At 56.7% G+C, this 27,578-nt stretch overlaps 3 protein-coding genes across 12 annotated transcripts in view; 2 read left to right on the top strand and 1 right to left on the bottom strand.

The window, feature by feature from the left end:
* The window catches only part of Ppp1r13b (protein phosphatase 1, regulatory subunit 13B), a 75,005-nt gene extending 57,008 nt beyond the window's left edge, over positions 1-17,997 (top strand). For 3 of the 4 annotated variants that reach the window (XM_013507841.1, XM_005410809.2, XM_013507842.1), the window contains 13 exons: positions 307-481; positions 1,627-1,823; positions 3,512-3,652; positions 6,224-6,404; positions 7,781-7,885; positions 9,813-9,982; positions 10,320-10,821; positions 12,086-12,840; positions 13,417-13,554; positions 13,625-13,758; positions 14,624-14,790; positions 16,078-16,277; positions 16,935-17,997. In XM_013507841.1, the coding sequence (XP_013363295.1) occupies positions 307-481; positions 1,627-1,823; positions 3,512-3,652; positions 6,224-6,404; positions 7,781-7,885; positions 9,813-9,982; positions 10,320-10,821; positions 12,086-12,840; positions 13,417-13,554; positions 13,625-13,758; positions 14,624-14,790; positions 16,078-16,277; positions 16,935-16,976 (2,907 nt within the window). In that variant the 3' untranslated portion in view covers positions 16,977-17,997. The remainder of the gene's footprint in view (positions 1-306; positions 482-1,626; positions 1,824-3,511; positions 3,653-6,223; positions 6,405-7,780; positions 7,886-9,812; positions 9,983-10,319; positions 10,822-12,085; positions 12,841-13,416; positions 13,555-13,624; positions 13,759-14,623; positions 14,791-16,077; positions 16,278-16,934) is intronic. The other variant, XM_005410811.2, reaches the window with a different exon arrangement.
* Positions 17,998-18,079: 82 nt separating this feature from the next.
* Zfyve21 (zinc finger, FYVE domain containing 21) overlaps positions 18,080-27,578 on the bottom strand; it is a 10,177-nt gene continuing 678 nt past the window's right edge. Inside the window, exons 2-9 of one of the 6 annotated variants that reach the window (XM_005410787.1) lie at positions 22,168-22,218; positions 21,623-21,791; positions 20,999-21,073; positions 20,808-20,883; positions 20,635-20,726; positions 20,170-20,223; positions 18,786-18,928; positions 18,080-18,637 (exon numbers count right to left, since the gene is read on the bottom strand). In XM_005410787.1, coding sequence (XP_005410844.1) covers positions 18,602-18,637; positions 18,786-18,928; positions 20,170-20,223; positions 20,635-20,726; positions 20,808-20,883; positions 20,999-21,073; positions 21,623-21,791; positions 22,168-22,218 — 696 coding nt within the window. In that variant the 3' untranslated portion in view covers positions 18,080-18,601. The remainder of the gene's footprint in view (positions 18,638-18,785; positions 18,929-20,169; positions 20,224-20,634; positions 20,727-20,807; positions 20,884-20,998; positions 21,074-21,622; positions 21,792-22,167; positions 22,219-27,578) is intronic. The other 5 variants (XM_005410788.1, XM_005410789.1, XM_005410790.1 and 2 more) reach the window with 5 other exon arrangements.
* Positions 25,864-27,578, top strand: part of Xrcc3 (X-ray repair complementing defective repair in Chinese hamster cells 3) — a 12,602-nt gene continuing 10,887 nt past the window's right edge. The window contains exons 1-2 of one of the 2 annotated variants that reach the window (XM_013507843.1): positions 25,864-26,784; positions 26,858-27,293. In XM_013507843.1, the coding sequence (XP_013363297.1) occupies positions 26,525-26,784; positions 26,858-27,293 (696 nt within the window). In that variant the 5' untranslated portion in view covers positions 25,864-26,524. The remainder of the gene's footprint in view (positions 26,785-26,857; positions 27,294-27,578) is intronic. The other variant, XM_013507849.1, reaches the window with a different exon arrangement.

The following is a 27,578-nucleotide window of genomic DNA, read 5'->3' as shown; positions in this document are numbered from 1 at the left end:
CAAGGTCTGGCACTAAATAATAAGATCAGGTCAGAGCCTCTGCATAAATCCTTAAGTTCTTACATATCCTCTGTGGATGCCTAATAATTCAGTTTGGTGTGGGCTGATGTGTGCAGGGTTCCTTTAGTGTTTCTTTAGTATTCATTAAGATAGATGAGACTGAGGAACAAACACTCTCGGTTTTCCTTTGAAGAGTGTTGAGGGAATCATATTTGCATTTGCCAGGCAGGTGCTGTACCACTGAGCTATATATATCTCTGGCCGGTAAGTTTCAATTGACAAAGCTTGGTTTCCCTTCTTTGTCAGGAACAGCGTTTACACTTTCTAAAACAACAGGAGCGTCGCCAGCAGCAGTCTGTTTCTGAAAACGAGAAGCTTCAGAAGTTGAAAGAACGAGTTGAAGCCCAAGAAAACAAGCTGAAGAAAATTCGTGCCATGAGAGGACAAGTTGATTACAGCAAAATTATGAACGGCAATCTGTGTATGTGCCCGTGGCGCACTGTACCCACACTTCCCCAGCATGCTCAAAGGCTGGCTGCCTGACCGTTTGTCACAAATTCACATGGAATGTTGTTCCAGCAAGTGCACTAAAGTTTACTGTATTATGTGTATCTAGGAGGATGGAGATGGTTAAGTCAAATGATTTTAACTATACATTCCCCAATGCAAAAAAAAAGGATATCCATGTAAAACTGGTGAAATCCAAATTAGGTTGTGTTGAGTCAATAGGATTATGTTAACATCAATCTCCTGTTGTTTGTTTTATTTGGTTTTTTGTTGTTTTGTTTGGTTTTGCTTTTGGGTTTTTTGAGACAGGGTTTCACTGTGGAGTCCAGGCTGGCCTTGAACTTGCTTATGTAGCCCAGGCTGGGCTCAAACTCACAGCAGTCCTCTTGCCTCAGCTTCCTGAGTGCTGGGATTACAGGTGTGCACCACCACACCCGGCTTCCTATTGTTTCTTTATGTAACTTTAATTGTGCGTATTTATGGGGTGCAGTGTGATAATTTGATACATATAGAGATGTGTATTAATCAAATCAAGGGTGTTAGTATTTCCTTCTCAAACTTCGTTTAAAATTTTTGATTATCATGTAGTAATTGTGCCTATTTATGGAACACAGTGGGATATTTCATTTTAGCCTTAACGATGTAGTCCAGAGTCTCCTGTCACCTGCTGACAGCAGCCCTTTGGACTGGGAAGGGGCAGCTCCAGGACCCAGTGATTATGAACATCCATTTTCAGGAGCAACTTAAGTTTTATCCGTACATTAAGAGAAACCATACAAGTGCTCATTTTTGTATCTAGGTGGACTCTGCGTTTTTTAAAATCAGTTTAGTGCCCACTTCATGTTACAGTGATGAGCAAGACCTTCACAAGGCCTTTGTTCTGTTGGTGCCTGAGATTCCTAAGTGACTTGACAAAGCTAGCTTTTAGGCTGGTTGCCCTAAAGAATGTTCAGAAATTGGCATAAGTAAAATTGTTGGCTGTGCAAGTAGTCAGTGTTACACACTTGAGTCCAAGGTCTGGCACTAAATAATAACCAGAGTTGAGTGTAGTGTATAGAAATCAAGAAGATAGGCTATTAATCAAATAATTTTTTTTGTTTTTCTGGTGGGCAATTACAGCTGCTGAAATAGAAAGATTCAGTGCCATGTTCCAGGAGAAGAAGCAGGAAGTACAGACTGCAATTTTAAGAGTTGATCAGCTTAGTCAGCAGTTGGAAGATTTAAAGAAAGGAAAACTGAATGGATTCCAGTCTTACAACGGCAAGTTGACAGGACCTGCAGCAGTGGAGTTGAAGAGACTGTACCAGGAGCTGCAGGTAACTCACCCGACTCTGCAGGGTGCCCTCCTCCTCTGCAGTCTCCTCTTACTGTGGGATGGCCCTTTGGGCAATAGAAATGAGAGTCTCATAGAGTCTGATTCAATAGGCACAAACTACGTTAAGTGCAAACTAATTTTTAAATGGCTTTATTGAGATGTAATCCACCTAAGGTGTGGGGCTCAGGGGCTGTTACTATCTTCACAGACATGTGCATCCTCTACCACAGTAGGTTTTAGAGCATTTTCACTGTCCCACGCCAAGTCCTCGTCTCTTAGGCATTGCCTATGCCCCATTTGCCCAGAGCCTGGCAATCAGGAATCTGCTTTCTTTCTCTGTGGATTTGCCCCGTCTGGACACGTCATAGGAGTGGAATCAAACGGTGTGGCCCTTTGTAATTGGCCTTCGGTTAGCATGTTTTCAGTGTAGCAGAATTGAGCTGGCAAGATACATTAGTGCAGTAAGTGTTAGGGTTAAGGTTTGTGGGTAGACTTACTGAGCTAGATGCCTTTTGTTAAGTCCTTGTCTCAGCTTAGGCTGCTATAACAAGGTACCCCAGTTTTGGTGGCTTAGGTGACATTTATGGCTCAGAGTTGTGGAGGCTCCAGGTGCTGGCAGGTTGGGTCTGTAAGAGCTGCTGCTGTGTCCTCACATGTGGGGAGGGCACTCTAGCTCTGCCCTGCACGAGGCCAGCGCCCCTCCCCTTGGGGAATATCCACGGACGGCCTCCCGCTCCAGGCAGCATCACACTGCGGGTGAGCACGTGAGCCGTGAGTTCAGAGAGCACAGACGCTGAGTCCTCGTGACCCTCACGGCTTCCATTTCTCACAGGCGATCACTTACAAGGTGATGTTTTTAAAGCTAGAAGAAAGTTTTGTGATTTTTGTAGCACCAGTTAAGAAAAGCACTGTATCATTTTATGAAAAAAGAGAAAAATCATTTGTGGTTGCTGTAAAGTTGTTTAACATTCTTCTGCAGTTTAAGCAACTATCAAATGTGCAGGGTTATAAAGGGTTTCTCTGGGGAGGAGTGATGAGTACATGTAATTTATTTCTGACTTTCTGAAGTGCGCTTTGCCACCTCTCTGTGCACACGTGCAGGTGTGTGTGTACTTGGCCATGGTCCCTGAAGAGCTCACCAAGACAGTTCCTAACCTCCTAAGTGGAGGGCGCCCTCATACTGCCCAGTCTCTCTAGTTTCATTTTTCAATAATACTGTTGGAGCCCACTGAAATGATGTGGTGATTCAGGTCATCTCTGTGAGCTTCCCTACACCTCCCTAGGGAGCTGCTGTTTGGTGGCCTCAGACCTATGTGGCATTGCAGGTCGGCACACACTCACCTCTGGGGTTCTGAGAGGGCGCTGCAGGGGCCACCCCAGGGGTTGTTCCCAGGGCCCCTGGAATGGTCTCGGTCTCCCATGTCCCTGTTGGCCCTGGTCATCTTGTAGATTTGAAGAGGGCACATAGTTGCAGGTGTCCTTTCTCTGTTCCCTAGGAAGTCTGTTTTGGCATCAGCTGTGCTGCACCTATGAAGCCTGCGGCACACAGCTAAAGTACATGTGTGCTAACACATCCCAACTCAAGATTTCCTTTTCTCTTCTTTTTTAAAAAAAAAATCCCCCTGGCAATGAGAATTTGACTTGTTAATTAATGCAGATCTTTAAAAAGTTGTATTCTGTGTTTTATAGATTCGTAACCAGCTCAACCAGGAACAGAATTCAAAACTGCAGCAACAGAAGGAGCTCTTAAATCAGCGCAACGTGGAAGTGGCCCTCATGGACAAGCGCATCAGTGAGCTACGCGAGCGTCTCTACGGCAAGAAGATCCAGGCATGTGCAAGGGGAGCTGTCTCAGAGACGGGTTCTCCAGGGCCCTCGTCTGCCCTGAGTGACCACACACCCCTCCCTCCTGCCCTACCCCATAACGCACAAATAGGCCATAAACCCCAAAATGACAGTGGTAGCAAATGGACTTTCCCAAGGACTAGATTGTTTTTATGCTGGGCATGGTGGTGCATGTCTATAATCTACTGTCATCTTCACCATGAGTTTGAGGCCAGCCTTGGCTCCATAGTGAGTTCAAGGCCAGCTTGGAATACACAGTGAGACCCTGTCTCAAAAAGAAAAAAAAAAGTCCATGTGTGGGATCAGAACTGGCCCCAGCCTGGCCCCATCCTCCTCCTGCACTGCAGGGTGCTAACCTACAAGCCTGGCTGTTGTTTAAAGGTTTTGTAAACTGTCAAGCTACATGCTGCATAGGGGTATACTTTTAAAAATCTCCTTTTGGTATTTTGAATTTCAAAAATAGTAAATAGTTATTGCATGAAAATTGAAACAGTACACAGGTATTTAAAGGAAAAGGTGGCAGTTCTTTCCATCTTATTCTCCAGAGGTGACAGTTACTAATGGTTCCAGTTCTTAGTGCAGACACAAATATATAGAAAGGTATATGATTTTAATTGGAAATGGGTTTGTAGGAATTATGTTAGTCACATTGTCTGCACCTAGTCTTTTCTTTCTTTTTCTTTCTTTCCTTCCTTCCTTCCTCCCTCCCCTCCTTCCCCTTCTTCCCTCCCTCCCTCCTTTCTTTCTTCCTTCCTTCTTTCCTTCTTTCCTTCTTTCCTTCTTTCCTTCCTTCCTTCCTTCCTTCCTTCCTTCCTTCCTTCCTTCCTTCCTTCCCTTCATCCCTCCCTCCCTCCCTCCCTGAAAATGGATGTCTTCCCAGGTCACCAGTTCTCCTTGTCACGTCTGTATACTCGTTCTAGTCCCACAGCCATGGTGCCCCTCAACTCCCCACTCGGTGTGCTAGGGAACACACACTGCTGAGCACATGCATGTACCCTTGTGTGTCTTTGGCTGTGGCACTTGACTTCTCTAATGGCTGGCTGTCAGGGCTGATGATAGTCTATCTTCCCAGAGTTCCTGTGTGCCCTCAGAACCTGTTGCTTTCATGGTTGGGTAGCAGGAGAATGTCTTCCTGCCGGCCTGTGCTCCTCTGGGGGATGCTTCGGGGAGGGAGGCCTGGGCTTTAGGGGATCTGCTTAGGAGAAATGGACCTGGACAGTGGCAGAAGAGAGCAGCAGCCACTTCTGTGGGCCTTGCAGTCAGCCTCCTAGTTACAGATTTACCTTAAAAAAAAAAAAAAAAAAAAAAATTGGAGCTTTTAAAGGTCAGTGGTTCGTGTTAGTATAATTTTAGATGATTCTTTTCTTTTTCTTTCAAGATTGTCAATTCAGAGGCCTTGGGAGAGACCACACACATACATACTGCATGCTTACTTAGGGGCAGTGGTCAGGGCTCTTCAGGGAAAACCAGTAGCATGTGTGTCCTGCAGGAATGGGCTCCTGTGCTCAGATATCGGAAAGTCAGAACCCTGCAGAACAGACTACACTGGGTGGGCCCCAGGGAGTTGCTTCCACATCTCAAGTCCAAGGCCGCCTACTGTAGAATCCTCTCTCCTAGGAGACGTCCCACTGCATGGATGAGGCCCACTTTCCCTGTATCTGCCTTGCATAGTCTGCTGATTTAAGTGTTAGTCCCATCTAAACGTGCTTTCACAGCAACATCTGGGTTGGTGTGTGACCAAATGTCATGTTCCCATGGATTGGCCAAGTTGACGCACACAGCCAGCGAGACCAGTTCTCCCTGGCATGGAAGAAGTCGGCACATCTGCAGAGCTGTGTCTCCACTGCAGATCCTGGTACTTCTGAGCGCTCTCTGCAAGGACACAGGCTCACAGTGCAGAACTGTGCAGACAGTTGCAGGTGGCTATGGATCCTCCATAGGCCCACTGAGGGAGTCAGCGATTCCTCAGTTAGAATCCCGATGCAGACGCTTATGTTCCTGGGCACACTGTGTGGCCAGTGTCCTCTGTGGCTGTGTCCTTGCTCAGAAAGGTAGAGCTGCCCTCAGCAGCCAGGCTCATTGCCAAGGGTCAGAGCCCTGCATCCCGTGTCCTCTTTCCCCCCACTTTACAGGCTCAGGCACGGGGGTCACAGAAGGGAAGTCCTTGCTGCCTTAGGCAGTGCATGGAGTAAGAGGCAGAGCAGGATGTGAAGCTGTGCTCAGAGCACACACTTTGACCAGTGCCTCTGTCCCAGGGAGGAATGACCACCCGGGGGAGGATGGAAGCAGCGCGTGGTCAGTGGGAGCTGTGCCGTTCTTGTGGCGGCTCCTGGTTCTGACAGCGCACCAGTAGGCAGTGTTTCCAGAGGCAGCAGCTGCATGGCTGTGGGCAGGTCCTGCTCTTGGGCTAAGTCCTGCTGTGCAGTTCTCCTCCAGGTGCTGCTCTTCCAGGGCAAGGGCTTCCCGGTGCAGACTGGCCACGGAGCGGCTTCCGCTGAGCTGCTTGGGCTTAGCACTTGACTTGGGAGGACCCTGACTCTTTCTCCCAATTTGCAGCTAAACCGTGTGAACGGCACATCGTCACCGCAGTCGCCCCTGAGCACGTCCGGCAGAGTTGCTGCTGTGGGGCCTTACATCCAAGTCCCCAGTGCTGGAACCTACCCTGTCCCGGGGGACCCTGTGAAGCCCCAGTCTCTCACTGTTGCCTCAAGCGCTGCGCACGGGAGATCTAAATCTGGTGAGTGGCCCTGGCCCCGGGCTGGGGTGGCATGGGAACAGTAGCAGCACAAAGGAGAGGCTCCTTAGGACCTGCCCTGTGTGAGGCACCAGCCCTAGTCTCCTGGGACAGTGTTTGGGGAGCTGTTTGTTACCACAGTAACAATGATGCTAAAATGAGAAGAAATTTCTTTACTGATTTAAGGTTGCTACTGTGGCTTTTCAAAATGGAAAGAATGGAGTAAAGCAGTGCCCTTCAGCACAAGTTTGTGTACCCCCAAGGGTGTTCTGGCCAAGTAGCTGCCGCACCGCTGCCAGGCCCCGCCTGCTGCTGCTCCCAGCACAGTTGGGGCTGGCAGGGACACCTGCCTGCTCCTGCGTGGCTTGGTCTTCACAGACGTTGCTGTCTCTGCACAGCTGTGTACGTGGCAGCTCTTCATAGGTGGTTTTTTAAGCAGCACATTGAGAAGTCCAGGCTTCCTCACAGTGAGATCCCCTTTGGGACTGGGGCAGACTCATTCCCTATGATAGCAGCCCCAGGAGCCCAGGCCCTGGCGTGGCAAGACAGTCCTTTGTTTAAGAAAGCAGTGCTGCTGTTCTGCTGTTGGGCCTGTTTTTGAGTTCTTTTTTTGGAATTGGTTACCAGTTTGTACCAGTCTTTTGTTTGTGTCACTTTCTCATGCTTGGTACCTAGTATGTGGTGGCACTGCTGCTCCCACTGGAGAGCTTAGGGCTCCTTCTGGATCTGGGGGAAGAAGGGCACTGCCAGGTCTTGTGGGCAAGAGCCATGTTCAGATCTCTGTCTCTGTCTCTGTCTCTGTCTCTCTCTGTCTCCTTCGCAGCTGAATCCAGGCCTTTGCACTGAGCTACCTCCCCAGCCTTTACCTTTTCAGTTTTTATTTGGAGACAAGGTCTCACAAAATTGCCCAGGCGCGGCTCCAGAGCTTCATCCCCTGCCTCCACCTCTCAGAGCAACACCACGCCTGCCTCACTCGTGCTGCCACGTGGGCCCCGTGGCAGCGTGTGCGCTCGAAGCAGTGTTCTTTGATAAGCTGTTGCAGTCTGCCATGCCTGTCTGTGCCAGGAGTGTGGCAGATAGCACTACTGCTTCTTCTCTGCTAGCTTCATTGTTAGGACTCCTCAGCTGGGACGTCTCCGCTCCCACAGGCTTCTCTGCAGTGTGTGCTGGGCCACCTCACAGGGTTGCCAGAAGATGCCGCTATAAGGAGCCTGTCCTGGGTCCTTCCTTGGGCCTTTTGCTGGTGTAAAGGGACTGGCCACAGGAACCTGTGTCTCTCTGAGCTGGGGGGAGACTGTCAGATGTGGAGCTGACTGTGACATCGCCTGGTGGGGACTCTAACCCCTCATTGCTGGCTGTCCTGGTTCTGTGTCACACAGATGGCCACAGTAGACCCAGAGTGACCAGCACATGGACAGTGTCAGACCTGGACGTCGGGCCCAGCTACGTCCTCTCACAACACTCTGCAAGCCCCCTTGTAAACCGTATGTCAGCCAGTAGGCTCAGGGGACTCTGACCTCCTCCAACAGCTGAATCAACAATCATGCGTTTTTCCAAACTGACAAAGGTCCGCTCTAACCTCTAGACTTGAAAACAGTCGCGTAGTCCCTTCCTCACCAGTGGTGTTGAGTTAGGGAGCACACCTGGTCATTCCAGAGAGGGTTGCACACCAGGTGACAGGTGCTAGCACAGCAAGGGTTTTCTTTGGTTGTTTTTCAAAAGTTAACATGATTTTCTGAGTTCATTTTGAGACTTTGAGTTTGTCAAGGCAAAAATCTGCCATCACAATTAAAAGACAGTGTCTCTATAATAAAAGTAGGAGGTCCTCTGTACATCCCACCTTGTCCTAAAGGAAGGAAGGCTGTTTCTCACTCCCCATGGCTGCTTTCCATAAAACCCACTACTGTAGGGTTTCACAAGCTGGTAAGCAGCCACTGTCCTGTGGCCCTGAGAGGGCAGAAAGTCCAGGCCCTGGCCCGCCCCAGCCGGGGGTCTAGGTAGACCCACATTTTGTCTTGGAACCTCCTGCGAGTTTCTTGGAGCTCACACCACCTCTGGTTGTGAGATAAAGTCAGGAGGAGGTGAAAGCACACACACTGGCCTGACAGAGGCCATGGGCTGCATGAAGTAAGGTGACAGTTTGTGCTGGGAATTGGAATGCCTCGCAGACCCACGTGGCCCTGCTGCCTGGAGTCCTGCTCAGCAGGGCAAAACAGCAGCAAGGAGTATGACAGGGTGGCAGTGCCACTGTGGCCAGGTGGTGGCTTGGTTTTTTGTTTTTTTTTTTTTTTTTTTTTTTTTTGGTCTTTTTGAGACAGGATCTCACTATGGAGTTCAGACTGGCCTTGAGCTCACTTTGTGGCCCAGGCTGGTCTCGAACTCAGAACGATCCTCCTGCCTCAACCTCCCAAGTGCTGGGATTACAGGCGTGTGCCACCACGCCCAGCCAGGTGGTGGCTTGGGAGCAGGCTGTGCACAGCTCTGTGCGTGTGTCCTCCCTACTTGCGCAGCACGTTTGAGAAGCTCACTCACTGTGTTAGGACTCAAAAAAGTTTGCTCAAGCATGATACAGGATCCGGTGGTTTCCTGCTGCTGCTCAGTTATCTGCCAGCCTGTGCTGATGTCTGTGTGCCCAGACTGCTGCCAGGCAGAGAGCCCTGACTGGGGAAGACAGCTCCAAACAGGCAGAGACGCATGAGTCAGGGCATACAGTGACCCCCAGACACCACATGCGTGACCCTCTGTGACGAGACAGGGCCTCAGCACCCATTGTCAGTTTGGAAAATGCTCTATAAAAATAAATCTTTTCAGTGGCTTTCCCGGCATCTTGGGTTGTGACTGCCTTTCTGATCACTGCAACAGAATGATAACCATTCCTCCTTCTCCAGCTCAAAGGGATCTTGTAATGGCCTCCTGGGAGCACAGATTATTTTAGGTGAAAAGGATTCCTCATGTTAGAGGAGTAGTTTTAATCATGGATGTAGAACAGGTCAAACCTGTTACGAAATCAGAAGATAAACTTTAAAAATACAAAAAAACCTTTCTTCTTGCGGCATGCAGCTGTATGTGTCAGTGGTGTTTGCGAAGTAAGCGCCAGCATTTGCTGTATCTGGCCTGGACGTAACAGGCTTGACCTGTGCTTCAAGGGGGTGTGCCCTGTGTACCTCGGCTGACCGAGCCGTGGTGTCCACGCTGGCTAAGAGCTAGCCACAGAGGGCCCTGGCCTGGGCCTGGTCTGTGGGCCCCTAAGCAGGGTCCTGGCTTGGCATGGGTGGTGGTCGCTGTCTGGTTACAGGAGCTCCTCTAGAATGCAAAATGCCAGTGCTATCTTTGTTTCTGGAGGGTGTCATTCTTACGTTGGTTCACTTTGTTTCAGAACCAACTTCAGTTAAATTCTATGTTCTTTTCAAGCTAATGATGGCAACTGGCCTACATTAAAGCAGAATTCCGGCTCTTCGGTAAAGCCAGCGCAGATGGCAGGCACAGACTGGAAGGAGCCAGGCATGGAGGGGGCCCTGAAGCAGGGCGCCATCTCGAGCCAGCCTCTGCCCTTATCGGCGCTAGGAGCCACAGAGAAGCTGGTAGGCCACCTGTCCTTCCTGCAGAGCACAGGCCTAAAACTGCCCCACTGCTGAGTCTTCACCTCAGGCTGGGCGGTGTCATGAGGTGAATTAATCCTGTTGGTGGGCACATTACCCCTGAGCCTAGAAAGCTGGGCAGTGCACATCTGCAGGCCCCTCTGGCCTCTGGCCTCAGTTTTGCAGACCAGCCGTGAGCCCAACAGTGTGCCCTGTGTCCTGCTCACAAACCGGTTTGCAGATTACAAATCCTACTGTGTATTCTCTTGTAGCTGTGGGTAGAAATATGCTTAACTTTTCAAAGGGTGACTTTGTTTTTCTTCTCAACACCTAAATTTAGGGCATCGAGATTGGCAAAGGGCCACCTCCCATCCCTGGCATAGCCAAACCGCTGCCTCCAAGCTATGGGACATACCCAAGCCCTACACCCCTGGGCCCAGGGTCGACCAGTTCTCTGGAGAGAAGGAAAGAGGGGAGCTTGCCCCGACCCAGTGCAGGCCCACCAAGTCGGCAGAAACCCGCCCCACTGCCCCCAGCAGGCAGCACCACCCAGCCTGGCTCCTCACAGCAGATTCAGCAGAGGATTTCTGTGCCACCAAGTCCCACCTACCCACCAGCAGGGCCACCTGCATTTCCAGCCGGAGATGGCAAACCTGAACTCCCACTGACGGTGGCCATTAGACCTTTTCTGGCTGATAAAGGGTCAAGACCACAGTCTCCTAGGAAAGGACCCCAGACGGTCAATTCAAGTTCCATATACTCCATGTACCTCCAGCAAGCCACGCCACCTAAGAATTACCAGCCCGCGGTGCACGGCGCCTTGAACAAGTCAGTGAAAGCAGGTACGGTGGGCTACATCCTCCTTTTCTTGGGGCTAGGAAAGTATAGTTTAAGTAAAAAAAATGAGAGTCCACATCCTTACATGTGGACCACATGCTACGTAGGATAAGTCTAATTGTTACATAAAGTCAGGCCTCAGGCATCAGTGTGAGGCGGGATGAGAAGCTGAGACTCTTGAGCTGCTCTGTAGGTGGGTGGCTGCTCGATGACTTCCCGTCCGAGCATCCACCTCCCTGTGCTACTTAGGAGACCCAGCCCCTGGAAGGGCGAGATTCCAGGAATGTGCTTTTTCTTTCTGTTCATGCTCACTTGGGCCAGGAGCTGTCTGTAAGCAGGGCTAGGCCCTCACTTAACCACTGTTTCCCGGGCCCCTCGCCCATGACTGAGCCCAAGCCCTAGCATGGGCGCTTGGAGGAGGGCCTCTGCCGCCAGGAGCCTCCTCCCAGGCCCTGGTGGGTGACAGAGCAGGGTCTTCTGGGAAGACAGGTAGAGACTGGAGCTTAGTCCCACACATCCCACAGGGATCAGCAGTGTTTTTAAACCCAGCAGGGAGACCCTGTGCACCAGGATTGGGTTGGGACCTCACCAGGCATGACTGTGCACCAGCTGTAGCACCCAGACTCATGGTTGAGGAGTTCCTGGGTGTGCCAGCCACATACACAGTGTTACTTGTGGGCAGCATTCTCGCCATGGGGAACGCACCTCAGCTTCAGGTCAAAACTCCCTGCTGTGGGCTGGGGTGGGGTTTGTTCTTCACAACCTGAGTTAGTCAAGGCTCAGAGACACACTTAGTGGTTTCCTCTCTTGCCTTGGCCAGAAAGCAAGGCAGGCTTCTTTGAAGCAGAGAAAGTCAAATCAAGATTTTCTTCTTTTGAAAAAGCCCAGTGCAAGCCAGGTGTGATGGCACACACCTGTAATCCCAACTACTTGGGAGGCTGAGGCAGGAGGACCAAAAGTGTGAGGCTAGCCTAGGCAATTTAGTGAGACCCTGTCTCAAAATAGGGGATTTAGCTCAGGGCTCCTTAAGTTCAAACCCCAGTACTGCACACACCAAAAGCCCAGTTCTGGAAACCGAAATGTAAATCCCAGCACAGGAGAGAAACGCCTTTAGAAAGGAGCCTGTGGAGGCGCTTGGCAGAGATTCCCTTGGGAACGTAAGTCAGGGCTTGGCGGCAGCAGCAAGAGTCCCTCGTGGAGTTGGTGCCAGGGACTGGACCCCGGCCGCAACCGCTGGTCTGAAATTATTCCCTCTTTTGTCTCCTCCAGTATATGGCAAGCCCGTCTTACCGTCAGGGTCGACATCTCCATCACCCTTACCGTTTCTCCACGGGTCCTCACAGCCCCAGCCGTCTTCAGAATGTGCGGAGAAAGAGCCCGAGCCGGAGGGCCCAGCCGCACCTGGCGAGGGCAGCGCGGTGGAGAGCCTCCCGCGGCCCCTCAGCCCCACCAAGCTCACACCCATCGTACACTCGCCACTGCGCTATCAGAGCGACGCGGACCTGGAGGCCCTGCGCCGGAAGCTGGCCAACGCGCCCCGGCCCCTCAAGAAGCGCAGTTCCATCACAGAACCTGAGGGCCCTGGCGGGCCCAACATCCAGAAGCTGCTATACCAGCGCTTCAACACGCTGGCTGGGGGCATGGAGGGCACACCATTCTACCAGCCCAGCCCGTCCCAGGACTTTGTGGGCACTTTGGCTGACATGGACAATGGAAATACCAATGCCAACGGCAACCTGGATGAGCCCACCCCAGCCCAGCCCACGGTCCCACTATCTGACGAGCCTGCCCCCTCCTCAGATGCCAACGATAACGAGCTACCTTCCCCTGAACCGGAGGAGCTCATCTGCCCACAAACAACCCCCCAAACTGTGGAGCCTACAGAGGACAATAACAACAATGTAGCCACAGTCCCCTCCACAGAGCAGATCCCCAGCCCGGTGGCCGAGGCTCCATCTCCAGTGGAAGAGCAAATCCCCCTGGCAGCTCTGCCCCCTGTCATCCACCCTCCGGCAGCCTCTGTGGTGGGTGTCCTTGCAAGACCGATGCCCAGCCTCCCCTCGCGCTGGTCTGGATTGGCTGTGTGGGGGCTGTCAATCAGGGTGTCCCTGTGCCCAGAGTTAGGCTGAGGGAGGGTGGCCAGGTGATCATGCAGATCCCGGGACATGGAGAAGGCCCAGCTGGTGCCCCGGTGGGCTTCCACTGGGACCTGGAGAACAGGCAGAGAGGGAGAGATGAGCCCCGTAAACAGATGCCTGGAGGGAGGGCCAGGCTCTCCTCGGAACCTTAGCAGGGCCTCCTCGGGGGTCTCTGGTGGCAGATCCTGTTGCGTAGGGTAGGTTTGAGCCGTTGGCTCCCTTGGGTATGGCTTCAGCCAGCATCGCAGACCATACCTCCTCACACAGGGCCCTCCGGGAGGAGCAGCTGGCAGTTGAAGCCAGCTGCTCCTGCTGTGAGCAGGAACCCAGGGCTCTGCACGCACTGGGCCCTCATGGCAGAGTTGTCGCCAGGTGCTCGGTTCCACCATCCTCTTGTGCTGGTCTTGGCTGGTTCCACTTCGGGTGGTCACTTGGATGTTGAAAGCACACTTCCTCCTGCAGAGTAAACGGACCAACCTGAAGAAGCCCAACTCAGAGCGGACAGGGCACGGGCTGAGAGTGCGCTTCAATCCCCTGGCGCTGCTTCTAGACGCTTCCTTGGAAGGCGAGTTTGACCTGGTGCAGAGGATCATCTATGAGGTGAGCTGCACCCTGTGCTGCGGGCGGATGTGGTCTGGGATGGCAGACTCTCACGTGCCCCGTGTCCCAGGTGGAGGACCCCAGCAAGCCCAACGACGAGGGGATCACCCCATTGCACAATGCCGTCTGTGCTGGCCACCACCACATCGTCAAGTTCCTGCTGGACTTCGGGGTCAATGTGAACGCTGCTGACAGCGACGGATGGTGAGGGCCCTAAGGGTGTGGCGCGCTCATTTTCCTACCTTCTGAAGGGAAACGTGCATAAAACAGCGTTAGGTCTGTGTTTGCAGTACACAGTGATGGCAGTCCGTGTACAGAGTGCGTGCGTGTACGCAGCACATCTGAAATTTTGTTACCTCCCCTTCCCTATCCCGTCTCCTGGAACATGCTCATTTAGAAAGCCGGGAGTGTGGAAGTAAGCGAGCAAGAACTCTGTCATTCCATGCCCGGGCCCTGGCTGTCAGTGTTCTGATGCCCGCCTTCCCAGCTTTTCCTCCGGCTTGTTCAGTTCAAGACAGGCGCGCGCATGCTCCGCCTGTGCCGCGTCAACATCCCATCCACACATTCTGCCAGTTGTTCAGTCTTCCTCCTTCCAGAGACCCCGCATGGATACAGCCGTATGAATGTGTGGACAGCAACCAGAGTCCCTCTGCTGGACACCGAGGTGTTCGCATTGGTTCCCCTTGCCTTGGGGCCAGGGTCCTGCTGCACTCTGCTGTGAGGTCATCTTGGACTTGCACGTAGCTCTCATCCTGCTGTGCTTGCACAGCTCCTTTTCACAGCTGTGCGGAAGCACACTTCCGTCCTCACATGCAGGTTGCCGTCGTGGCCGTCCTCACAGGCGGCTGTGTCGCGCTGTGTGTCGACGCCATGCAGTGAGAGTGTCTGTCAGCCTGATTCCCAGTTCATACATGGTCCAGAATAGCTGGTCGGTAAAAAGCTTGTCTCCTGTGAAACCTGACACTTAGCACAGGCATGGCCTCACCCGCGGGGTTCCTGGACAGCGCATCTCACGGGAAGGCGGCAGCCGCATGGGGGTGCCGCTGCAGCCTCACTGCTCTGCTTCCAGGACGCCGCTGCACTGCGCCGCCTCCTGCAACAGCGTGCACCTGTGCAAGCAGCTGGTGGAGAGCGGCGCGGCCATCTTTGCCTCGACTATCAGTGACATCGAGACTGCTGCGGACAAATGCGAAGAGATGGAGGAAGGCTACATCCAGTGCTCTCAGTTCCTCTATGGTATGTAGGGAGCCCCCTCCCCCGTAAGTGACACCAGGTGCCACAGTGCTGCTGTGGCGATGCTGTGCCCAGGCACCCAGAAATCCACTTGGCTGCACGCCTGCCTCCTGGGGCAGCCAGGACGTCTTGCTCCAAAGGAGGGCACACTGTTCTTCTCACTCTGAACACGGTCAGAGCCCACACTGGGACAGAGACCCTGTGCTAGGTGCTGAGGAAGGGTGACCTTGCCGTGCTTTGGGTGGGAACCTTAGTGCAGAGGAGCTGGGGTGGGGTCAGGCAGCACTGTGCACACCTGCTGGTGGGCGCACCAGCACTTAAAGCAGGGCCACTCTGTCCCTGCCCTGGCCTAAGGTTAGTCGTTTGTCCCAGGAGCCATTTGATGAGAGAAGCTCATGTCCTGATGAAGCTGCTACAGCCAGAGAGGACAGTAGAGGAGAGGAGGGCCCCAGGCAGGGACTGCCCTGGCCCGCAGAAGCCTCGGGGCCACAGAGGCACTTTCTGAGAACAGTCCAGCAGCTTCATGGGCTTGCATGCGCTCAGCAGCCAGGGCTCAGGTTGTCCCGGGCACCCATGTGTTGCAGCAGACACAGTTCCTTCAGCTGCTGACTTGTGAGTTTATTCCAGCACAAGCTTCGAGTTTCACCTGAGGAAGTATGTTTTAGAAGAGCACACCTTTACCCTGGGCACCAGATTTTAGCAGCACAGTCAGGTTCTGTAGGTACAGATTCAACCAATTGTGGATTGAAATATTTGGGAGGGGGCTGGGGATTTAGCTCAGCAGCACAGTGCCTGCCTGGCAAGCACGAGGTCGTGAGTTTGATTCTCAGTACCGGAAAACAAACAAAAAAAAGAGCAATATTTGGGAAAAAAAAAGTTGTGACTGTCATGAACACAGACTTTATTATTATTCCCCGACCAGCACAGCACAGCCACTGTCTGCCTAGCACTTTCACTGCGTTAGCCAACAGAAGTCACCTAGAGATGATTTCAAGTTTAGGGCGGATACTCGTAGGTTATACACTCAAGCACCACCACCTCCTGTAAGGGGACCTGAGCACTGAGGGCTTTGGTGTCTGCAGGGTTCCTGAGCTATCCCTGTGGATACCAAGAGATGGCCAGGGTTTGCACACTTTAAGACAAGGGGCTGCAGCTGGGTCTGAAGAAGCACTGGGTAGGGCAGCCCCGGTCTCACCCAGCTGGCATCAGCAGTGCACCCATCGGTGTCCTCTTGGGCTCCTGCCCGTGGACTGCCCTCTGCTGGGCCTGACTCTTGCTCTCTGCTACCAGGAGTTCAGGAGAAACTGGGAGTAATGAACAAAGGCGTGGTGTACGCCCTCTGGGACTACGAGGCCCAGAACAGCGACGAGCTGACTTTCCATGAAGGGGATGCCATCACCGTCCTGAGACGCAAGGACGAAAGCGAGACTGAGTGGTGGTGGGCTCGCCTTGGGGACCGGGAAGGCTACGTGCCCAAAAACCTGCTGGGGGTAAGACTCAGCGCTCGGAGGCCCGGCTTCCTCACGCATGGGCCGCAGCACCACTTGCAGGCGTGGTCGGGGTGTACTGGGGACCGGGCAGGACACTTTGCCCACAGCAGGCCCCTTCCCTGAAAGGCGTGCTCAGGCTGCGCAGACCAAGACCGGCCAAGTGCTGCTCCATGTCTGTATGTGCCGGGCTCTGCCAGGTGACGAGGCCGCCACTGAGAGCTTCTGCCACAGGGCTCTGCAGCCCAGAAATATCTGCACCAGTCAGGGCTGGGGCCACAGGTTGCTGGGGCTGCGTTCACGATGGCAGCGGGCTGGCAGGTGCCCCCTGTTCACTCCTGACCTTCCTGCCTCCAAGATGCGAGCCAAGAGCATATCTGCCGTCTCAGGCTTGCACCCTGGGAGCCCAGCACAGCGGCAATTTTTAGGGTATAGAGTGCTGTGAGAGCTGGGACGGGTACTGTGGGGTGCAGCAATGTAAAATGGGGCTAAGAGGGTCTTGGGGGAGAGGGAACTGCTGAGTTTTGGCCAGAGGAAGGGACAAGCCGTGCACCTCCAAGACAGCTCCCAGAGGCAGTGTCCAGGGCCAGGAGTGCCTGATGCAGGGGTGAGTCCACTCAGGTCACTTCCTGGCCCTGATGTGAATTTCTTGCTCCCCAGTTATATCCACGGATCAAGCCCCGGCAGCGAACGCTTGCCTAAACTTCCCCTCGGAGCACCCAGGAGCCGCTGGAGGCGATTCTGCTGTCCCCAGGAGAACTGCAGCTGGGGCGGCCTCACGGTGCTCACGTTGGCAGACAGCGTCCACAATGTGAATTCCCACATCTCCCAGGTGAGGCCCCTTCTCCAGTCTGACCGTTAACTGGGAGAGGTACTTTTGCCTCCAAGACTGAATTTTGCCAATGACTACAAATCCAAATAAATACTCAGCTTTCAGAACACCTACCCCTGTCGCCAGTAAGAAGCCCTGTCATTGTCCTGACCCCTGGTTGGCTGCCCATGAAGATAAGCTCTGACCGCCAGTGCTAGATGTTGCCCCACCCACAGTGGATCTGCCTTCTCCTCCTCCTCCCTCTCCATCATCCTTCCCTTTCGCGACCAAAGGAGTCCTGGGTAGAAACTGTCTGATGCGTGTGTCCTCTAGGGCCCCCTGCAGGCTGATTTGGGGGTGCTGCTTCCTGCTGACCCTGTGCCAGTCTTCCATGCCCCAGGATGTGTGATCCTTTGGCCCCTAAGCCTTTAGCTGCACAGCCAGAATTCATTCCCAGTGAGTGCAGAGACCCTGGAGTCTGTGGCACCATGGGGCAGGGCTTAGGAGGACAGGGCTGGGCCGCTGGAGGAAGTTCGCTGGCGCTCGATGGGCAGCAGCTGCTGGCTTGCCCGGACACAGTGCCTGAGCTCCAGGTATCTGCGTGCCATGCCACAGGCCCTGCCCCAGCCTGCACTGTGGATGGGCCTTTTAGACACCAACACGGCTGTCCCCTGGACCACTCCAGACTGCCAGAGCTGCATTGGAAGAGTTTTTTCTCATTAAAACACAGACCCCAGGCTTTCCTTTCCATGTGTGGTCTTGTGCATATCTGTGTATAAACACGTGGAGATTCATGGGTGCAGCGCCGCCATCGTCACTCTGAGCGGTGACTCACCAGGATGTGGGGCCAAGCACCCTGTGCCCTGCACTGCTGATGCCGTGTCAATGTGCACAATAAACTGCTGTCTGGCACCTGGCTGCGAGTCTTGTGTTCTGCAGACAGCACGATGGGGCACAAACCACATGCTGGACAGAGAGGCCAGAGCCCGGTGCGTATTTTCAAAATAGGTTTTAATTGTATGCTTTATATACAAATTGCTATACCATCATTTTAATAAAGTGAGATAGTAAGTGAAAAGTAGAAAACAGCTGGAGCCTTCTGCGTAGTGAAGGGTCAAAGTGTGGCTCACTGCCCCAGTTAGTGCTGGCTCAGCCTCACCCGGCCCGAGTGAGCGCCGCCCAGTCCAGGTCTGTGGGGAGGTCACGGGGAGCGCTAGGGGACACTGGGAGCTCAGAAACATGGTACTGGTTATGCTGAAAACGGGTTAGCAGTAGTGTAGCTCAGCCTCGCCCACCTCCAGTACAATCAACAGGATAAAGACAAACGCTAAGGCATGAGGAGCTGTTTAAAGCGTTAATAAACTGTGTACATATTGCACTAAGTGAACTCCTTGTGTCTCCCAACACTCGAGTCGCATTTCCAGCACAAGCCTGGTCGGCCCTGTGGTGCTCAGCGAGGCCAGCAGCTGGGGCGCGCTCAAGGTGACCAGACACGCTGCAGTTGCTCACATGTGAGTTACTGGTCCCGAGACTCGTAGAGGAGCTTGGTGGCCTGCAGGGTGACCAAAAGTAAGTGGCGCAGCACAACCATCCTGTCCACAGCTAAGCCTGGGTGCCTTTCAGGGCTGTGTGGGCCACCCGGGTGGGGCAGCGCTGGCTCTGGAACCGCGCCCAGGCCCCCCTCTGCCCAGGCACAGTACCTTGTGCATAGCTGCCAGCCATGCTGCTGCCGGCCTCTTGCTGGCATTCCCGTCCTCCCCAGCCATCAGCTTCAGCTGGGCCGCGCCTTCGGACCCTGGCACCGTGTACTGCAAGCACATGCCTGCAGCCCGGGCACTGCCTGCTGGAGAGTAGACAGGTACAGGCCCGGCAAAGCCCCGGTCAGTGGTGGCGGGCCATCACCCACTCTGCTACTTGGGGACACAGTATGGGAGGTCCCAGTTCATAGGGAGGAAGGCACATGTCAGCCAGCCTAACAAAGCCACATCACCAGACCACCGGGGATTCTGCTCTTGGACAGGCCTCCTGAGTCCCACAGGACCTCCATGTCTGCCTTCAGAAACCCCAAGACAACACCTGGCCGGGCTGCAGAAAGCAGGGGCCACCTCACTACAGGCCAGGCCGAGCCATCATGGCTAGAAGTCAGAGGCCACCGTGGTCCCCCACTGAGACCACCCCACCCCACTCCTTTAGGAGCCACACCCCGTTTCCAAAGCCCAGGGACCCGTGTGTGGCCTGGGCAGCTGAAGCTCCCCCCAGAACTCCAGCAGCCACTCCTGTCAGCGCACTTCTGTTCTCAAGGGCATCTGTGCTGAGCCAGGCCAGCCAGGAGTGACTCTCTGGCCCTGCACTGCACGTGTGCTCGGCCACTCTACCGGGCCAGGCTAGGGTGAGGCAGCTCAGGCTGCTTCGGCACAAGGGACAGTGCACATTATCCACGCCCTCATCTGCAAAGGAAGACCGGGTTCTGGGACTCTCAAGGGTCTTAAGAAAACACTAGGGAGAACAGGGTCACTGCTTCCAAAGTCACACAATGTCAGCAGCCCCAGGCCTGCCCAGGAAGGCAGCCAAGGTCAGGCTGTGCATGCAGCACCTGGCCAGAGGCTACCCCGTTCCCACTGCCGCCTCTGGGTGGGGAGGGCTGCACTGAGTCCAAGCCGTGCCTCAGGCTCCCTGACTCCAGAACCGGCTCCCAGCGTTTCCAGAGCCTGTGTTCACATCAGGTGTCTCTAGTCAGCTATGCAGGGCACAGGCAGCACAACACTGGCCTCGCGGCAGAGAAGCAGGGAACCCAGGGCCCCAGAGGGCACCGTGAGCCAGCAGGGAGGGGCGGTGGTAGAAGCGCGCATGCCTCGTGCACCCCGGGCCCCAGCCTGCTCAGGGGGATCAACTGCCACACTCCCCCCTGAATAGAATGTTCCCTTCCACTGGGTACTCTGTCACTGACCCATACATTGGACACAGTCTCTTCCGTCAACCAAAGGTGTGACGGGGAGCCTCACAGGGAACCCTGGCGTGGACCACACCCACGGACCAGCCAGGTGGCCGGAGACCTAGCATTCGGCGTTCTGAGGGGCGGCTGACCTTCAGAGGCGGGCTGGCTCCCCAGGAGGCTGGTGTGAGTGTGAATGTCTTTTTCTACATCAGGAAGATAGGCAGCAGAGGAGAGGAGGAAGCAAGAGCCAGTCAGAACAGGAAGGGAGGTGGGTCAGGTCCACTCGGAGCGGGAGTGTGCCGTCCCGGGGGAAGGTCAAGCCTCGGTAACCCCGGAGCTGGGCACAGCAGGCCTGTGCGCTGGTTCCCTGGCAGCCTCCACTCGAGACCCTTCGGGGAGCCCTGGCTACTGCACTGGAAGCCTGACCAGCAGTGAGTGAAACCATCTGCACAGCCGCCCGCTGCAGCACACCCCGGCCACCCTCCTCAAACCCTCCAGGCTAAGCCCCGCACCTGGTGAGCGCTAAAGATAAAGCCACAGGCTAACTACGACCCACAGAGAGGGCCCGAGTGCAGTGCCCCAAACCCTGCACCCAGGAAGGACACAGCATGTACCTCCAGGAGCGAATCCCTCGGTGAGCATCTGCACTGTGGAGATGTGTGCAATTTCGATTTCACAGTGGCTGTGCCCATCCAGAATCAGGCATCTGTGCGAACAAAGGCACTCCATGGCAGCCCTGCAGACAGTAGCCCCTGGCAGTGCCATCCAGTGCCACGAAGGCTCTTACCTCTGATTGTTGGACAGACGACAAACCATGGTTTCAGGTTTCTCTGAGTTTCCAAAAGTTACAAGGAAGGTGGCTCCTTGAGAGACAAAACCAAACGTGCAAATGTGACCTGCTCTTATACCGCTGACGGGGAGCACTTAGCCCTCAACGATACGAGCGGCCCCGCTGCGGCACGCGTGCCTTAGGCTCACCACCAGTCTCACTCTCCCTCCCAGGCTGATCCTCCAGAGACAAGTGCAGCAGCTCCACCGAGCAGAGAGGCAGCACTGGATTAGGGTCAGAGAAGTAAAGCAAAGGGCACTCACTGCTTTGCCGCTATGCTCTGCTGCCTACGAAGCTCCTAGAGTGACCCCAACAGGCAAGGGCAGAGGTATTCATCAACACCCAGATAGTCACCCCTACTGCAAGAGCCAGCCGGGAGGACCCACACAGTTGGAAGGAGGCACCAAGAAGCACGAAGCCCACTGCCCCGGCCCCACGGTCTGCACGGGCTTGTGGCTGGGAGGGGTGGGCGGCACACCTGGCCCTCAGGAGGACGCCCCCTTCGCCCTCACTCCCTCCCGGGACGTGGCTCAGAGCCAAGCTCTGCCCTTGCTACCACTGCCAGTCTCCAAGGGCCACAGCCCCAAGAAGGGCTGGGAGCATGCACCTTCCTGCCCGTGCCCAGTGAGGCCAGAGCTGGCACTTCAGGCAGCATTTCCATCTCTCCTAGATGAACCCGGAAGGAAACGGGGAGGGGTGAGACGTCTAACAGGACACGACCCTCTTCCCAACCACAGCGGGACACGGGGAGGAGGCTGCGTCGGCACACTTACCGTTCAGCAGCACCTTGAGCTGCTTGTCGTAGAACTCCGCCTCCCGCAGGGACACCAGGGCGCACTCCGCGCACTGCCGCACCGGGTCCACGAAGCACATGCGCCGCAGGGGCACCTTCTGGCTGCAGCACCTGTCGCAGAAGCACTTCCCGCAGCGGCGGCAGTGGTGCTGGCAAGGGGGAGGGGCGGTGAGCAGGGCCTGGCGCTGGCCACGCTGCGAGGACACCCAGTGCACCTCCACACGAGTCCCTCACAGGGGTCTTCACACAGTGGGGCTCGGCCTCAACTGGGAAATGAGGCCTTATTTTAAAATAATGCTCAAAGGGGTGCTGTGTGGCTTTCGGCTGCCCAGAATGCCGTGCACTGGGCTGCCACCGCTGGGACGGGGCTCTGGGCAGACCTGGGCGCACCCCGGGGTCCCACGCACGCGAGAACTCCCGACCACTCTCCCCAGCCTCCCCTCCCCAGTCCCTGGCTGTTGGAAAGGGGCTCAGCATGCCGGGGTCCAGCCCAGGCGCCTCCCCTTCCCCGCAGCCTCCGCTCACCTTTCTGGTGATAAAGTCAAACTTGGCATCACACTGCATGCATCTTGAGCACTAGGAGAGAACACAGTAAGATGATGAGGTCTGGTTCTGTCACTAAGGCAGGGCCAAGAGGCGACAGCAAAGACTGGTGAGAAAGCCAGCCTCCTGCCCCACACAGGGCCTGCAGCGGGCAGGACAGCGCACCAAGCTCCACGCCCAGCTCGGGGTGGCAGGGCCCAGCCTGAGGCTCCCAGGGAGGCGGCAGCCCCAAGGTGTGTGCGAGCCCCTCCAGTGGCCTGAACGCCCCCTGGCCGGGCCCAGGAGCCAAGGGCAGGCGGCTCGACGTTCCTGCAGCCGAGTCCACATCGCAGTGCTCTGGGTCGGTGGCACCTGTCCTGTTACAGGAGCCCAAGGTCAGTGCCAATGAAATGCCACAATGTTCCAGAGCAGGGGCTCACCTACACCAGGGAGGGCCACCCCACTTCCTGAATGAAGGAAGGAAACTTGCGGAGGGGGTCTCCAACAGAAGCCCCGAGCTGAGACGTGAAACCAGTCCTGGGGGTTCACGTGGTCTTGTGTGCCCAACCAGGGAGGCATGGGGTTGGGGGGCTGCAGCAGAGCTCAGGACAAGGGACATCTGACGTGGTCGGACCCCAGGCTGCGACACCCTGAAGACGCTGCCTCAAAGCAGGAGCGAGGAGGGGGCCCGAAGACCCAGGACTCTCAGCCTGGCCTTTTGGCGACAGGATTTCTGTCCACTCGACCCTTGCAGTGCGGAGAGCCACGAGAGCCCCGGCCTGAGCGGTGCTGCCAGGGCTCCCTCAGCCACGCGGTCAGCAGCGGCACAGGCTGTGCGGGCACAGGAGCCTCGCCTTCTGCTGGGCAGCAGAGCAGTGCTGCCAGCGCCAAGTCTGTGTCCCTCCTGGCGTTTGTTCAAGGCAGAACCACTCAGTCAAACCCACTGCGGAGGCCTGTGCCCAGCGGTGGTTTCCTAGCAACGCCCTGAGAAGAGAACAAATGTCCTCCCCAGGGAAGATGTCTCCAAATACACTGGGACCCGGTCCTGTGGCCGCCAGGGTCACCCTGACCTAAGGCAGACGTTCTCCTCACCCATGGGCACGGTGACGGCAGGGCGCGCGGCACACTGGGTCCCAGCCTGGTAGGGGCATTCGCTCTGTGCACCCCGGGCCTCAGAAGACTTCCTGCTCTGGGCCTCTGGAAGGCGCGCAGGTCCGGCATCCACGCAGGGCTGGCCACTGGTGTGACAAGTGATGCGCGTAGCCCACCCTCGGGGGAGCCACGAGCCGCCAGACCCGCGGTTGGGTTAAGTGACCCAGTGGCTCACCCGACAGCGTGACGGCGGGGGCCCCTGCGCTCCTGCAGCCGAGGGCTCACACAACTCCCTCTGAGGAGCGCAGCCCTGCCCTTCCGGTGGGCGCCCACAGGAGACAGGGCTGGGGGTGGCCGCACACAAGCGCTCGGCCCTCCTAGCGGGCACCAAGTGTTCGGGACCCGCTGCCCAGGACAGAGGGCTGTGTGCCGACAAGGCACAGCACAGAGCACCGCGGGATGGACGCAGCCTTGCCGGGCGGGGGCACTGCCCAGCGGGCCTGGGGTCACTCCCGCTGCTGGGCGCCTTCTGCCACTCGGCACAGGGACTGGCTGGGCTGGGACTCACACAGCGGCGCTGCCCCTGGATCTGCCTAGGCCTCCACCACCTTTGCCACCGCGGCCACTCGAACAGGAACACGCCGCAGGCTGTGCGCCCTGCCAGCCACTCCACACGGCCCCGCCCTCCTGGGGCGCCGGCCCCCACAGGCAGACCACTCAGGATGGAAGCCACGCACACCCCACAGGAGCTGTGGGAACGGGGCTCTGAGGACCCTGCCCCGGTGCCACCCTCAGTTCGGTCAAGACGGGATGCGGTCCTGGGACCCGCTGGTGCCCTCCCAGTGGACAGAGGCGCCTTGGAGAGCGTCCCCGGCGGGAGAAAGGCACATCGCTGTGCCCGAGGGGCCCTTGCTGCAGGCGGGCGCAGCATCTCATGTTTCCCGCTTCCCCTCTGCCCGGGCCTGGCTGCTCCCTGCCCCTGGCGTCCACAGGCCAGCGCCAGCTCTGCATCGGGGCCGACTGCCCAAACGCCCGGCCCCCCGCTCACGCCTCAGCGGTGACTTCTTCCCACCCGGCCTCAGGCGACCCCGGGGCCGCCAGACGAGTGCGACAGTGTCCTGGCCGTGAGGGCAGCAAGGTGAGACATGAGGAGAGGTCGGCTCCCACCCTCAGAAGACCAACTGCTGGACCCAGGCCGCGTCCACCCTTCCCTTCAAAATACCAACAAGCCCCAAGTTCCTCATCGTTAACCCACGTGCTTACGCACAAAATGTGAATTTTAGGGTAATTCCCTATTCACTCTATTAGTGAAAAGAAATCGTTGAAATTTCAAACAGCAATTTAACCTGGTAATAGAATAATGAAATAAAACTGGCGAAGACAGGAGACTAAAACTCCTGCCGTGTAGCCAGCCTTGCACCCGAAACCACCTCACTACAGGGAAATCCAGTGACAGCCGGAGCCTGCCGGCCACCCCTGCGCAGGCTCAGATCTCTGCCGCGGGTGACAGCTACTTCAGGAGGCCACGAACACACCGAAGTCCAGAGCCCCAGGCGACTCCGCCATCCCCAACAAGCGCAGCAGAGGGGTCCCGTGTCAGATGCATTTCAGGCGGGCCTCCGTGCGCACCCACACCCGCCCAGCACGACAGCCGGCCAGCAGCGCGGGGGCCTCAGGCAGGAGCACAGGTCTCCACCTGAAGGGAGACCAGAAGGGGGCTGTCCCCGCCTAGGACAGACCCTGGTCCTGGGACAGGCAACACGCACAGCACCCCATCACAGAAGCCCACGGTCCCTGCCCGGCCACAATCTGGAGGGGGCAGCACGGGGCGGCCGTCAGCGGGGATCACCAGGCTGAAGTGAGGAACTCAACCCGTCCTTCCGAAGAATTTACTAGGCAGAGATTTAGGACCAAAGAGAGCAGCGCGCAGAGAAATGGGAAATCCCGAACCCTTCCTGGAATGAAGGTGGGGACCGGGGAGCAGGCGCCAGCCCCAAGGGCACTGGCGCAGTCTCCAGGTGTGGGGGGTCTTATTTGGGCAGAGGTGGCCCAAGCATTCCTGGATCTGCCCAACCCACTCCTTTATCTCAGGAGCAGCCCGCTCTCCAGCAGCGAAGCCCAGTGGACTTTCCGCATCCGGAGGAGCTCAGGGCGCAGTGGGTCAGGTGGGCGGGAGCCTGGATTTAACCACGGGAATACTGAGGAGGATCTGCCTGGGGATCTTCACTGGGTCCCGGAGGCTGCGGTCTTAAACATACAATCTTCAGCATGGCTCTCAGCTCCTTTCTGTCTTTCATTTCTCCTGTCCCACCTCAGTGGCACACACCTGTAATCTCAGCTGACCAGGAGGCTGAAGCAGGAGGATCACGAGTTCGAGACAAGCCTGAGCAACTTAAGACTTTGTCTCAAACTAAAACAGAAAGGGAAGCTCAGCAGCGTGACCCCAGCACAGCCAAGGGAATCAAGGAGCTGCCCTGAGAGGCCCTGGACAGGGACAGGAAGTGGAGCAGCCTACTCCCCCATTCCCGACCACCAGGCCCCAGGGCACCTGCGGTGGCCTCACCAAGCTGTGCTCAGCCAGTGGGTGCTGTAAACTGAGCAACGCAATGAAAGCCCCGACCAGGCCGAAGAGGCCGAGGACAAAGGGCCAGGAGGTGGGGGATCCGGGACACCCTGCGTATGGGCTCCTGAGCTAGAAGCAGTCCCCACCGGGCCCAAGGTGGGGCTGCACAGGCCTGTCCCTCAGGCTGCAGACACACGACCACCCCTCCCCAGCAGCCCTCCACCCGCTCTCTGCAGGTCTCGGGCTCCGGGTCAGCTATGTCCTGGGTTTCTCAGAAGTCGGTCAATCGGTTATAAAACATCTGTGGGTGTATGGAACTTCCAGCGCATCGCTACTGACAATCACTCTTCCAGGGCAAGAGCGTCATTCGGACAGGTGGGTGAGTCCCAGGGGCAGGCACAGGCCGTGCCCGGCAGGGGGCGACGAACCCGCCTCTTCACAGGGTGCCGGGCGCGAGGGCCCGGGAGGCCCGCAGCACCTCTGCCTGGCCGGCGGGTGCAAAGGCTGGGACCGCCTGCTGCGTCCAGAAGACCTGGGAGCCTCCTTGGTGACCTTTACCCCTGCACGGCCCGGCCTGGCCCGGCCAGCAGGAGGGCTCCGCCCCACATCCGGTGGGCCCAACCCGGAGCCTGCAAGTACTCAGCGGAGGCCACGGGCCGGACGGGGCCAGAAGACGGCCAGGGAGCGAAGGGCACGCCGGAGGGCATGCAAGGAGCTGGCGGCGCAGGGCAGCCCCCAGACCCCAGCACGGAGGCCGCCCGCCTCGCCACCAGCCCCGGGCGGAAAAGCTCCGGCACGGGAGCTGCACAGGGGCCCACGGTGCTGCCGAGCGCGGCCCTGCGCCCGGGGCCAGGCCCTGCCCAGGAGCGCTCGGGCTGTCGGGACTGCAGCCGCACCTTCTTCCGGAGTCCCTGCTCCAAACTCCCCCAGGAAACCCTGGCGCTTCAGGACTGCCACCAGGCCCGGTAAGATTCACACGCATCTTCTGCCAGCTGTGCGCCCCACAGCCTCACGCTGAGCTCAAAATACACTTCTCAGCCTGAGCGCTTACAGCTTACCGAAGTCGAGGGTCCACCGCGGAACCAGCAGTGCGGGGCCAGCCCGGCCGTGGTTCCGCCCTCCCGGGACAACCTGTGCCCGTGGAGGGCACCGGCGACACTGCGCGGCCCAACCTCACCAGCGCCTCGGGGAGCGCCAGAGCCACCGCGCTCAGCGGGAAGGCGGAAGAGCGGCTCCACCCCCTCGCAAGGGCCATCTGCGGAGGCCGGGCCCCCACTCCCCCACAGCCCGCGGGGGCGGCGGTCTCCACTGGCGGCCCGCGCCGCCCCGTGCACCCCAGCGGCTCTACGTTCACCGGAAAACTCCTGCTCACCCGGGCATGGAGGCGCACACCTGTAACTCCAGCAATTCCGGAGCTCTCAGGAAGCTGAGGCAGGAGGACTGCCAGGAGTTCAAGGCCAGCCTGGACTCCAAAGTGAGTTCAAAGCTTGCCTGACATAAAAAGATCTGTCTCGAAAACTTTAAAAGTCCTGTTAGTCCTGTTCAAAGATTTTACGGGGCACAATTAGGAAAAAGAAATCTAAAAGGCTCCCTGGGGGGCGCCAAGGGAAAAGTCGAGAACCTGGTCGAGGTCGCTGGCGAGGCTGCGGAGCCTCTGCCCGCAGCACCCCGCGCCCGTCCGCGTCCCCCGGGCTCCCCGCTCTCCGGCCTGCGCTGCCCGGCGAGCTGGGGAGGCTCTTCGGCCGACCCCGGCCGCGGC

Source organism: Chinchilla lanigera, unplaced genomic scaffold (genome assembly GCF_000276665.1).
Source record: "Chinchilla lanigera isolate Chin_1 unplaced genomic scaffold, ChiLan1.0 scaffold00137, whole genome shotgun sequence".
Taxonomy (NCBI): domain Eukaryota; kingdom Metazoa; phylum Chordata; class Mammalia; order Rodentia; family Chinchillidae; genus Chinchilla; species Chinchilla lanigera.
This window is presented reverse-complemented; position numbering and strand designations above follow the sequence as displayed.